The sequence below is a fragment of the Rhea pennata genome, chromosome 1 (assembly GCF_028389875.1).
Source record: "Rhea pennata isolate bPtePen1 chromosome 1, bPtePen1.pri, whole genome shotgun sequence".
Taxonomy (NCBI): domain Eukaryota; kingdom Metazoa; phylum Chordata; class Aves; order Rheiformes; family Rheidae; genus Rhea; species Rhea pennata.
The window spans coordinates 16,351,912-16,364,944 of NC_084663.1; the positions used below are offsets into that span (position 1 = coordinate 16,351,912).

At 44.9% G+C, this 13,033-nt stretch overlaps 1 protein-coding gene across 1 annotated transcript in view; it reads left to right on the forward strand.

Annotated features, from left to right (window-relative positions):
- Positions 1 to 3,894, forward strand: part of SLC2A13 (solute carrier family 2 member 13) — a 152,918-nt gene extending 149,024 nt beyond the window's left edge. Inside the window, exon 10 of the mRNA XM_062582483.1 lies at positions 1,062 to 3,894. Coding sequence (XP_062438467.1) covers positions 1,062 to 1,288 — 227 coding nt within the window. The 3' untranslated portion in view covers positions 1,289 to 3,894. The remainder of the gene's footprint in view (positions 1 to 1,061) is intronic.
- The last annotated feature ends 9,139 nt before the right edge of the window (positions 3,895 to 13,033 follow it).

The window sequence follows — 13,033 nt, forward strand, 5'->3', positions numbered from 1 at the left end:
AAGATCTCAGATACAGTATAGTAGAACCAGAGACCTGTTGTGACCTGCCTGGATCATAGAGTTTGATCCTGTTTTCATAAAAAATACTTCTTTCTGTTCTTACAAGAGTATCTAGACAGTTGATGAAAACATGGAAAATGAAAAAAAACCTTTTAACTTACTGAAATACGCCAATTTCCACTTAAAAGTACAGCATCTGCTATTTTCCATTTTGTAATGGCATCTGAGGCCACTATCAGATGTTCTCTGCAGAAATAGCTGTGTACTTTGAGATGCTACTGCCCTGCTCCCAGCTGTTGATTAAATCCTGTCTTCTGGAGCCTGTGGAGAGATTGTCAGATTACTGCTCAGCCACTCCAGTACAAGTCATCTAAATTACATTAGACTGATACTGAGTTGTTGTGACCTTCATATTAGTACTAGTACAGAGCCCTTGAGCCACTCTTCAGCTGTGCCAGTCAATTCCTTTGAGTCGTCAGTCTATAAACTAATGGTAGGTAAATGTGTGTTGGTCCTCTGGGACCTCCCTTGGGTCCGTAGCTAAGCTGGGTAATGTCAGGGAACAGGCTTAATCTCAGTGCTGATTTTCTTTGCAGAGGAGTTTTACATAATAATTAGGTGTGGGAGTCACAAGCATTATTTCACTTCTGATTATTTCTTTTTGGCAAAGTTCTCATTTTGAGGGTTGTCTCAGTGTGTTCTTTGCTGTTAAGATAAACGATGAAAGTTCTTACTGTTCATACCTATCTTCTTAGTGGGTATGCAGAGATTTAATTGCTGTTTATTTTAACAGCAGAATGACTTGCCAGAAAAGGATCTATATTATCTTCCATGTTAATTGTTTTTGTTAATTTGCTCTATTACCAAGTGATATAATAAAGCAGTCTTCCCCCTGCATCTGTAGTCAAATAGTTTGTTGTTTTGATGATATGGACCATACAGATTTTTACAGATATCAAAGGACTTTTGTAAAAGCAGCCTCCTGCGTTTGTCATTCCTTTGTTCTGCAACAGAAGAAAGGATGGAAAGTTATGTAACCTGCGTATTATTTTCTGTTGCAGGAGCGTTCTTCCTCTATGCAGGGTTTGCTGGCCTGGGACTCGTTTTCATCTATGGCTGCCTCCCTGAGACTAAAGGGAAAAAACTGGAGGAAATTGAATCTTTGTTTGAAAACAGGCTATGTACATGTGGTATGTCAGATTCTGATGAAGGGAGGTATATTGAGTATATTCGGGTGAAGGGAAGTAATTACCATCTTTCTGACAATGATGCTTCTGATGTGGAATAATTTTCAGCTGCTGATGTATTTAATCATTTAAAAGCCTTCTGGGGGAAGAGCAGCTCTTTGATGACCTCACTGCCCTGCTTCTGGTCTGGTTCTCCTTTCTACTGTCTAGTTAAAAATGCCTTCATATTCAAAAATGCTCCATTTGGGAGGCAGTTCGATATGTTAGTGTTTTCTTGATAACTAAAAGCAATGGCTTCCAAAAAAGATCAAATTCCATTATTATAGTAATTAATCAAGATTGTGCAATACTGCACCATCCCGAGATATTCAGTACAGTGTGCTGTACCAAGTGAATATAGAAGGCTCTCCGAGATGGATAGTGGTTATCCTTATCTTCAATACTGACAAAAGTCAAAATAATACAATAACTAATCAGAAAGCAGCTGAGATCTGTTTGGTGCCTGTTCCATAGCAGTCGAGCATAAGGTTCTGCTACGTAGTACAAAAACTGATGAATGCATAAGCTGCTGAAAGGGTAATCATTTAAAGGGATTAACTGAGCTTTAAGATTCCAGTATATGCTCTGTGTATCAGAGGGAACATTTCCCTAATTTACCCTAATAGAATTTCACTTCTATTTATGTGTAATGATGTATAGAGAGCCATACTCACCTATGTAGTGTTTCACTAGGGTGGCATAGGTGTGTGCTGTACTGGGTTATCCAGGCGCTGCTGCTCTTTGAGTATACACTACAATCAGTAGTTGTAGCTGTGAGATAAACTGCCAAAAATAACTTCCTGATAGCAGTAAAACAGAGCTAAGTATGTGACCACATGTACAAATGAACTAGTATCTGCTGCTAAGTACAAAACTTCAGTTAGTTGGAAATAAATCATTTTTGTTGTCCTTTTTTGCATGTGAGCATTTGGGAATGTGCCTACTTTTGAACACAAAATATCATGAGCTAAAAAAAATAAAAGGAAGAGAGAGGTTTTGTGCTGCTAAGTGCATCCTGATCATTCTTCTTGTGCCCTTTGCTCACGAAAAATCATATTGCCTTCGGTTTATATGTGCAGAGTAAATGAATCCAAGCAAATTTTTCCTTCAGGTGCCCTTAATCAACCAGTGTCTTACTAGATCTAAACAGAAATATTAGCAATGGACAGAAGCCTGCATCTCATATTAATTGCCTTATTGAAGCATTGCAAAATTGTCAAGAAAATACCAGGCACAAAAATCAAGTTGGCTGCCTTTAGCATGGTAATGAAAATATTTATGGTATTTGTTCACCTGCCATGATTACTTGCCTTGGCAAATTGAGTTTTATGCAGCTACCTAAAAATATTATTTTTTTTTCCTTGCCCTAGCCTCACTGCTTTAATTTTTCGGAGGTATGAGTTTGAAAATACGAGAAATTCAAACTCTTATCTTTGAAATATTTGCTTCATGGAAGAATGTGGAAAACCCCCTCTGCCTATGGTCTGTTCCCCCATTTATGTGGTAAAAATACATTTATTTTCATTGTTTAAAGATTAAAGAAATTGTTGGGTTCATTGGTTTTTATAGATAATTTGGGTTGAAAAATATTTTGAAAGTAAGAGTGCTATCAAAATGAGACTGGATATTTGTAACTAAATTATTCTTGTTGGATGACATGTGGATATTTTTGTTGTTGGAATGATGAAGTCTGATGTTATGCTATTGAGGGGGGTTTCTTACTCTTTAAGTTCTGAACTTCAGTGATTGAGGTGTATGTTGGGTCATTTTCTTTATTGCTTGATTAATCAAAGAAATATTTTTAAAAAGAAACATTTAAAAATATCTCTCTGTAATCTGGCTGGAAATAAGAGGGGAAAGCGTAGCGGACAGAGGGAATTTGAAGTGACTCATGGTGAACGGTGGACCTGGAGCGTTTCCTGGCGTAGCGAGAGCGCTGGATACTCAGGCCTTAGATCTTTCCTCTCCTTTAAGCGCACAACGTTTTTATGCTCCTAAGCACCAGCTGTTGAAAACGTTCAGGTCTCCAGAACCATATACGATATACCCACGGCAGAATAGCTCTGTTTGGCTGTCACCTCTTCGAAGCCTTCACCAAAGGTGCACTACCTTAAATGAGAGAAAGGGATACTTGTCACGGACAGGAACAAGATGGTCTTAAGAGTATGGAGGTTCCTTCTGAAAAAAACCTGTCTTTCAGGACCTTGCTCGGAAGAGTTTCCGTGTCCGGAACAGCGCAGGGATCGGTGTTTCGCATCCACCCCGTGCTTGCCTGGCCCCCGGCGCGGGGGCAGAGCGAAGCGGGTCTGTGCTGGCTCTCCGAGCAGGGGCTGTGGCTCGGACCCCGCGGGGCGGCAGCCGGCGCGAGCGTCCCCGCTCGGCGGGCTGCAGCGCGTCGCCGGCGCTGTGTTGCACTTAGGTCCACAGTTAGAGGAACCCGTGGCATGACCGAAGCGAGGGCCCGATGGAGCTCGCGCTGCCAGGATCAGCGTCTCTCTTGTTTTTTTTTGCAGGCAGCGCTGGGGCTCTTTAGCAACCGAGGATCGCCTTTCTTTGCCCGCTTTGTTTCGCAGATGTTCTCAAAAGTGACATTCAGTTATGGTCAGTCGCAGGCTGGCCTCCAACACAGCAGTTGGGTCAGACAGAAGCAATTTTCTAAAGTTTTGCATCCCCCTTTTTTTTTCTTCTTCTTTTTTTTTTTTTCTTCTTCTTTTTTTTTTTTTTTTTTTTTTTTTTTTTTTTTTTTTTTTTTTTTTTTTTTTTTTTTTTTTAGGCAAGGTGATTAAAACACCTGCATTTTATTCATGATTGCCACTGGTAACAAGGGTGCAAAATGTATCGACTGCTTTATTGTCACTCCCCCCCCGTGCAGCCCCAAAAAGTTGGGCTTAAGTCTTCCTTTTCAGGTTGCTTTATACAAGGATAACATTCCATACTTTCGAAACAGCGAACCTAGTACCAAGCATTATGTATAATAAAAATGAGATCAGATAAATACTTGAAATTAATCTTACGCGATTAGGGTTTTATTTTTAGAATCTGTGAACATTTATAATGTATGAAGAAAATTAAATGTTTCTATTTTGCAACAGATTTTTTATATTTGTGCATATTTTAAGTTTTAAGAGATTTTGCTAAGGGTAGACTTATTAACATTCCAGATCAAAATGATAAAAGTACAATGTAGCTGAATAATTTCTTACAACAGGGTTTTAATTTATAAAGTAGCAGAAGTAGTGTGTTTAAGCACAACATCGTTTTATTAAAAGCTTTCTGCAGAAGATGTGAAATAGTTCCTTCACAAGGCCTGCACACTTGATTCAGGTGTTCTGTGCATCAGGAATGCTACTGGAACCAGTTGCATACTTTTACATGAATTGCATATCGATGATATATCACAATTATATACCACCTGGCGAGCTGCAGCGCCAGCACGTCAGAAATTTTGTAGCAAGAGAAAGGTAGGTGGTGAGGAAGGTTGTTCTAGTGCTGACTTATTTGTGAAAGGGCAGGAAAACGCAACGCTTCACTTGCGACGGAGTTCGGTGGAGGGAGGGCGGCAGAGCAAAGATGCCACCACGGGCCGGGCTGGCCGCCGGACCCTGAGTTCAGAAAGCTAATATGATTTTTTCTCTGTAAAATCTGTTTTGCCCTTCTTAGTCCCTCGAGTTGATCGCTGGGGAGAAGTTTTGATTTTCAGGGGCTGTTACGAGACTCTGGGCAGCGAGCGAGGGTCTCTGCTTCGGGTACGAGGGTCTTGGATGCAGCCCCAGAGCCCACAAGGGGTAGTCAAAGCTAGACCTTGCACTTCTCAGCTTTACACCTAACTTCCCACTATCGGCTTTAACACTCTTCTAACATGGTCGGCTGGAAATTTTACTTCTGTGGGAGGTTTTTGCTAGCTAAAGTCTTCATGGTACAAAGAGATCTTGGGATAGAAATGAGAGCGAAGACGAAGTTCTGCTAAGCACTTTAAAGACTAAGATATCTGTGCACTTTTTTTGAGAGAGTCAGGCTAACCAAAATCCATTCCTCTGCATTGGGAAGCAAACAGAGCTTTGTGTACCAGGCCAGAAGCAGATAATCCCACAATATGTGCTTTATGGCAAAATGTGTTTTTATTGCGGGTAAACATTTACAGCTTACATGTAGCTGCTGCCTATAAAGTGACTGAATTGTTCTCTGGATTTTAAGAAGTCACATCTTTTGTGCAAAAATCTTAGTGGTTTTCTATCAGTCTTCATCGCCTTGTGTACAGTACAGTTAAGCATAATCCACAAAGTGGTCTAGGTTGTGGCAGTGTTAAAAATGTCAGCACAGTAAAATCTAGGTGAATATTGTTAAAAGAAATATTGTTGTTTGTGATACTGGGGGTAAAACTCCTTAAAGGCAACTATATATAGATTTTAAAAGTCTAAGAAAATGGCAGTTCCTATCTATTTTGTGTATGTTTTCATATAGAGAAGGAGTTTTTTATGTGCCAATAATCATTACTGTAGTGTTTTGTAAATGAGTGTTAATGGTGTTCCAGAGTTCTGTATACGAGACTATACTTTAGCCACAATGACCTGTTAGTGTGAGCCAACGGCATGTTTTTAATCTTACGCCTTTTCTCAAAGATACTCACTTGTCAGCTTCAGCAGAGCTCATTCACACCAGTGTAAGTTAGACCAGAATCAGGCCTCAAGAATCCAGAGTTCACCTAAATCCTCCCTTTTTTACCCTGCACTGAAAGAGTGTTACCTGAATGACTTGGTATGAGTAATTGTAAAGCTTGAACTATGGCTCAGTTACACCCCTCAGTTTCATTTGGGTATAATCTTTTGAAATTTGGTTTGACATGTCATCGTATTTATATAAATACTAAGGTGAGCACTAATTAGTGATGATTATTCATAACATGCATTTACTTGTAAATGAAATGTCAGTTTATGAAGTGTTCAAGTAAAGGCAAATTTCTCTTGCTGCCTTAAACTTTCCACAGACTTTGGAGGGGACTGAATGTATAACCATCATTGTGACTTCTGCAGGAGAAGCTTGACTTTGTGGGACAGATCCTCAGCAGGTGCAAAATGACCCGGCTCCATGGTACCAGGATGCCTGCTCTGACTTGCAGCGCAGGCTCTGCCTAGTGCATACCTGTCATCTATTCAATTTTAAGCATTTGAATAGTCCCCATGAACTCAAGAGGATTATTCATATGCTTGAAATTCTTCATGTGCTTGAGTGTCCTGCTGGTTCAGGGCATAGTTGGGAATTGGCACTTGTCATGCATCAACCTTTTGTCCGGAATCTCTCACCTGCAGAATCTCTATCCGGATCTTCCCGCGATAAATTCTATTTAGAATATTTGAAACGTTATTGGAGACCAAATTTGTAGCACTACTTTTGTTTTTGATGATAACATGCGTACGAAGCCATCAGGCATACGCTGATCCCTGGATGCCTGTTACATTATATAGCACAGAGCAGGTTTTGGCAAAACCAGTTGTCACATTGTCTGTTCAAGTTCTTTCTTAACACTGTCAAACATGTGCCATTTCCTTTTGCAGCCAGTCAAGCCTATAATGTATGAAAGTGTTGTACATTTTCTGAAACTTAAGTGATGTGAAATTATTTAATTGACTTCCGTTCTGATTGCTTTACTGAGGTTTAGTCTTTACATAAAAATATCTACCAAGAATTGTCAGTGCCAGAAGTGTAAATGAACAAAATAAAAAGTGAGATAGTTAATTACAGAATCTTTCTCGGGCTTTTATTTGTTCCGGTGTTCAGGTCCCCTTTCAGAGTTGGAAAATCTCATTGCCCAGCAAAAGGAGCTAAAATAGGGCATGGGCATAAAAAGGCATTTTGTGGGCATGGAATAAGTGAATGATAAGAAGAATGGTCTTAAACAGTATGTTTCAACCCAGAGGGTGGTTTTGTGATGATGACAGACCTTTCAAAACTGGCTGTTTTCCCGTTGTTCTTAGCGGATTTAATTAAAGGGGGGCTGTGCTCTCCACAAGAGCACGCCGCCGTCCTCCCTGCCTCCCGCCGCATCCCGTGCGCTCTCCAGTCCTAGCAAAAGGCAGCGCAGGCGAGTTGGTAGGGCTGCAGTTACAGCTTACGCGGAGGGATGGGCTGTTTCAGTACCAAAGGTGAGGTATGGCCAAGGAAATGGAGTTTATACACTTTTTCTTGTGAAAAACTTTCTGTGATCATTAAAAATCACAAATGATTGAAGTGTCTCAGTTATAATGGGGAAAGCGTGGCTTCTGGAGACCCTCCAGCATGAGGAGAAACTGCTCCTGCTCCTTCCTCTTACATCCACCTGCTGCACGGACCAGTGTCAGAACATGGTGAGATCCAGAGTCACCTCCGACAACGCCTTTCGGTCTGGGAGACGGAGCGGCCGCAGCCTCGGGCTGCGCAGCTGCGGGGGGTGCTGGCACCGAGGCCGGGCAGCAGGCCCGTGCCCGTGGGCGGCTGTCCCTGGGGGGGACGCGCGGGAGGCCATCGTTCCGCTCGGACGCGCTATGCTTTTGGGGCTTCCTGTTGATAGTGCTTGTAAAGGAGATGGATGGCTGCTGTTGAGATCGCTTGTCGCCAAAACCACACACGGCCTTGGGGAGTAATGAAAGGCTGGCGGCTCTGCTGTCACGCAGTCCGTATTTTTTATTTTTTGTGTGCTTTCTTCCATTCCTCTCTGCTCCAACTGCTCTCACAAAATGATCACTGATGGATGTATCTACTGAATGGACTCTGACATCTGCAGTCCCCTGTGAAAGATGGGCGAGCATTTTCAGGGTAACATCCATGGGCACCGCTGCTGGGCGATGCAGCATTTGGGCCGAAGGTGTCCACAGGGCTGCGGGGCCTTTACTTGTGCATGGCATGAGATACTTTCTCTCTGCAGTTTTCTGGTTTGTAGGAAGGAGCAGCAGAAGTTAAAGGTAAATGAAAAAAAAAAAATCCCTTTCTTTCTCTGGTTGCAGTGGTCTCCTCCTGTGCCACACTGTTTTAAGAGACTTATCAGTATTTACCCCCAGAAACACGTCCCTCCCACTGCCCTCACCGCCCCGCAGCGAGCTCTCTGGAAGAGCCTGCTCCGACTCTCCCTCTGCTGCAGTTGCACTTCCAGCATAGTCACCTGAACCAAAATGAATTGCATCTCAGCCCCTGTGCTAACAGATAAATTAACCTGTTCAGCCCACCCAGCAACCATATGAAGAGCATGGGGAAACAGTCATTCTCCATAAGCTTTTCCCCCAGTAGCATCGTAGCTGTTTATTATCTGGTCTCCAGGGCAGTATTTCACTTGTATGGTTAACGTACCTCATCTGTCTGCTAGGCCGGTGCAGGCATGTAATTAATAGAGAAGCTCTGCACTAAGCTGACATTTGGAAAGTTTTTGCCTTTTTGAGTTAACTGCAGTACTACCAGATATATTTTCTGCATCTTGACCTTGAGAGAAGAAGGCAACAAATCTACTTTGAAAACTAAGGAGGAAGGAGTTTTGTTCAATTGAGGTATCTTCTGGAGATCTTCAGGGCTGGATTTCAGGAGGATATAAGTATCCATGGGTTTTTTGCAGGAGCCAGATATTTGCCTTAGCTAGCGTATTCTGATTTTTGGTACTTTCATATCCTGTGAGAGTGCTAAGAGAATTCATAACGCTGGCAAAAAAAAAAAAAAAAAGCAGGGTGTCTTTCATGGATCAGTAAGATGTATATTGTATGAGTCCAGCCTGAGGACCATACAGTCAAAACAATCTGTGCACAGCCCTACAATGAGTTAGCGAAGAACATCACCACACGGAAGTGAGCTTAGGTGAATTTAAAGCAACACAAAAAAGGACCATGGAGATGAAAAACTTCTAAACAAGCCCAATTCTGTGGATTATTATTTAGAAAAGGATCGCACTGAATAAATAGTGCAAATATGGAGGAGTTGTACATAGTCTAAAGCAATTACAATATACAGCCCAGTTCCTGCTCTCCCTGCAGAGGTTTAGGCAGCGCTGGAATGCAGGCTTTGCTTGGGAACGTACCTGCAAGTGAAACAGCAGGGAGAGCATTGGGGTGTGTGTTTGTGGGTGCGTTATGCACGCAGAAGAAAGAGGCTGTTCCAGGCCTGAGATGCAAGAAGGGAAAATTAAGGCCCAATTTCAGCAGAGCAGTGAACCATGTGGCTGCTTCTGTTGAAGAAGGAGGTTGTGCACTTGCTTAAATTTCATCAAAGATGATGAAAGGGGGATGGAGCAGTGGGAGAAGGTCCCTGTCCGAAGGAGCAAAGAGGATTTCACGACACAGCAGCGAAATGGTTAGAGATGCACAAGCAGACTGAGTGCAGGGGGGGGTTGGGTTAGCTAAACTTCCTAATGAGGACGGTACGCGAAACTCTGAAATTGGATCAGGTTGCCAAGGAAACGCAGGCAAATCCCTAACAGCCTCCGAGGAAGGAAGCCGGATATAAAGCCTGAGAAGTGGTTAGTCAGGTAAGAGCCTGATGAGCTTGGAAACGGGGCAGCTGTCGGAGATCCCTACAGTCCCAGGAGACGAGTCAAGCTGGCCCAGGCAGAGGGAGGTGGACATGGGAGGCCAGATGAGGTCCCAAGGCTGATGCAGCACCTCTGCTGGATGTGCAGCAGCCTCTGCGCGTGCGCAGTGACTCCCAGAGGCATTTCCCTAGTCATTTCATGGGTGCCAGCCCTGCTACCCCCAGGGAAGGTTTTCTTGCCCCTAGGTAAGTCCGGGAGCGCAGAAGACCATAGCTATATGTACACATATAACAAAAACTTACTTTTGTTGCTTTGATTTATTTTGGCTTCTTTTACACTTTCATTGCATTTCCTCAAGAGCTGCAGTAGATCACAACACCCGAGGAAAGCAAGTGGCAATGTCACTTCTGGAAGGAGGTCCTTTAGGGTGGGCACAGTTCAGGCACAAGGTGAGAGCAATGAAGCAGTTTCTCACCATGCAAAAGAGTGATGCTCTATTGCCATCTCCTTCTTCCCCTCCAAGGGCAGGAGGATCTTAGCAAAGTGCATACGCATCTGTAGGGAGGGTGTAAAGAGGATGGGGCCAGACTCTGCTCAGTGGTGCCCAGCGACAGGACAAGAAGCAATGGGCACAAACCGAAACAGGCAGTTCCACCTGGACATGAGGAAAAACTGCTTTAAGGTGAGAGTGACAGAGCACTGGCACAGGTTGCCCAGAGAGGTTGTGGAGTCTCCTTCTCTGGAGACATTCAAAACCCACCTGGATGCAACCCTGTCTGAGCAGGGAGGTTGGACTAGATGATCTCCAGAGGTCCCTTCCAACCTCAACCCTTCTGTGCATCTGTGATACAAGTGTTAGCAGTGAGCCATGTGCTGGTCAGAGGGGCTACACACGCACCGTCCTGCTGGACTTCTGGTGTTTCAGACCCCTCGGCAGGCCAGCTGTAGTGGTTATTCTCTCATTTGTGTTGCAGTCTCCATCTGTCAGGGCATTCTGGTTGGCTTGAAGAGGATGGTAGACATTTCCATGGGCCGTGGAGTTCTGGTCTAAGATACCCAGATCAGCCTGCAGTCGGGTTACGCCGGGAGCGAGTTACTGTTGTGGATTCTTACAGCACCAGAGGCCAGAAGGGGCCGTTAGATCTGCCGGATTAGAGCCCGTTAGCGCCTCTATTTACTCCCCGTGGTGCCTCCTCTATGCAGTAATCAAGTTTCTTTTTGATCTCCTTTTGATAAAATAGATTAAATAGTCTAAATCTCTGTCTACAAGGCGGACTGTTTTTCTTTTTTTCCTAGTCTGCAGGTATTTGTAGGCTTTTTCTTTTTTACTTTATTTTTTTTCCCTGACAGTTCTTGGGCACCACGCTGCGCTGCCTGCTGCTTCACCTTTCAAGACTGCATACAGAGAGAATCACCCCCGGTTCCCGTGCCTGGCTCCCCGTTCCCAGGCCGCTCGTGTCGCCCTGGTCTGTGGAAGGAAATCAGGGCTCCCGCAGTCCCGGGTGATGGGCGCAGCAGAGCCCCTGCGGGAGCTGCATCCCAGGAGCATGTGTGGAGCCACTGGAGCTGGCAGTACCCATGGCTGCCAGGACACGGCTCCCCACTGTGTCCTGAAACCCCGTTAAAGGCGCCGACTGGACTCTCCTCAGACTCCACCAGGCCAAGCCTGGAGGCCTGGAGCTGTCAAAACCCACGGGCCTGTGGTGCCAGCTGGTGAACAGCAGCGCGACCGCCCTGGCGATTGGTTTGTTCCTGGGTTCCCACATCGCATTGGGGTTTGCGTTACCATGCTCAGGGCTGATGCCATCAACCTACCCTATGCACCCCTGGGCACGCTGGTCTCCCTTCAACAGGGCTGGGATGTTTACAGCCTTCACGACCTTGTGGCTTTCCCTTTTCAAAGCTGTTTGCAAAGCTAACATTAGCAAGACCCAGCCTTCTCAGGCAGTTGTCTCCTGGTTTCAGATACTGGTTTCAGGTTGTCCAGAGCATATGAAGCCTGTACTTCGTGTCACTAGCATTGCCACAAAGCTAGTAAATGGGGAGGCTTTTCAGCAGTCTTGCGCACTTTGTAGTGTGATGATGCCAAACCCCATCTGACTGCTCCCAATAATCTTCATGTTGTCCCTGATGGCCGGATGGCTTCTCCAGCTCTCCCTGCGGTGCTCAAGACCAGCAGCAACTCACAGGTGGGTTGAGGGCAAGGGGGAGGCCAGCGGCACTGTGCGACATCAGAGCTAAGTCTGGAGCTGATGTACCCGCTGCTCTTCTGTCATGGGCAGAGATTGCGTGCTAAAAATGCCGTAAAAATAGTTGTAGCAGGGCAAGCAATGTTTTTATAAGCTGCTTAGTGGATGACTTCAGCCCCCAGCCTGGTAACAGCTGAGATATAGTTTTTAAATAAAGCATCTCTGTATGGGAGATTTCATGATGGTGGGTAGGATTAAAGGAGAAGCTGAGAGCATTGGGAACCCCTCTGGCCAGGATATGCAGTCAGGACGTGATTCTGCACTGCGGGGCCTGCTGCAGCTGAGAGATGCTGTGGTTGCGACATTAGCAGACAAACGTGGCCGTCAGGGAGGGACGCTGGTGTCTCGGTGAGGTGCTGCTGCTGCTCGTCACAGGCAGTGAAATGCCAATCCACAGTGAAGAAGAGATTTTCTCTGAGCAGGAGGGAGGAGAGCACGGGGGCACCAAACAGCTGCCCTGCTTCATTCAGCACGCTCCTGAGTCTCCTGTCCTTCCAGCCCTTGCTATCCACAGAAAAGAGAGAAAATTACTGCAGGCCATGAGAGGGGACGCAGGCAGGAACTGCCTCTTTCTGCTCTGGCGAGGTAGCAAAGAGGCTGTGAACATGCCCAGCTTCCCCTTGGGTTTACCTACGTGGTGTAATTTATTCCCTCCCTAGCCATAGCCTACGTATTTGGTCACTGCATTTGTGCGTAGAAGCTGTAAGGGGTCCGGTCAGAGATTGCTGTTTCTCTGGGGAGGGAATTACCCCCCCAAACCTCTACTGCAGTGGACAAAGGTGTCCACATTTGCATGCTGCTCCACTATCCCTGCTGGCAGATCTCATGGTGGTGGCTACAGAGTCACAAGAAGCAGGCGCAAGTTGTTGGTCCTGACACAGGAGTTGGGCCAGCACCCTAGGGATGCTGTTAATGCAGTGTTATTAATGGCATTATTAACTCCACCGTAAGGTGGAGAGAGATAAAAGAGTCTTCAGAGCTACAAAAGCAGGATTAGATGGGAGGAGAAGAGGCAGCCAACAGACACAGCAGTTTGCACATCGGTTTCCAGGTTCTGCATCTTGATCTTCTGGGAA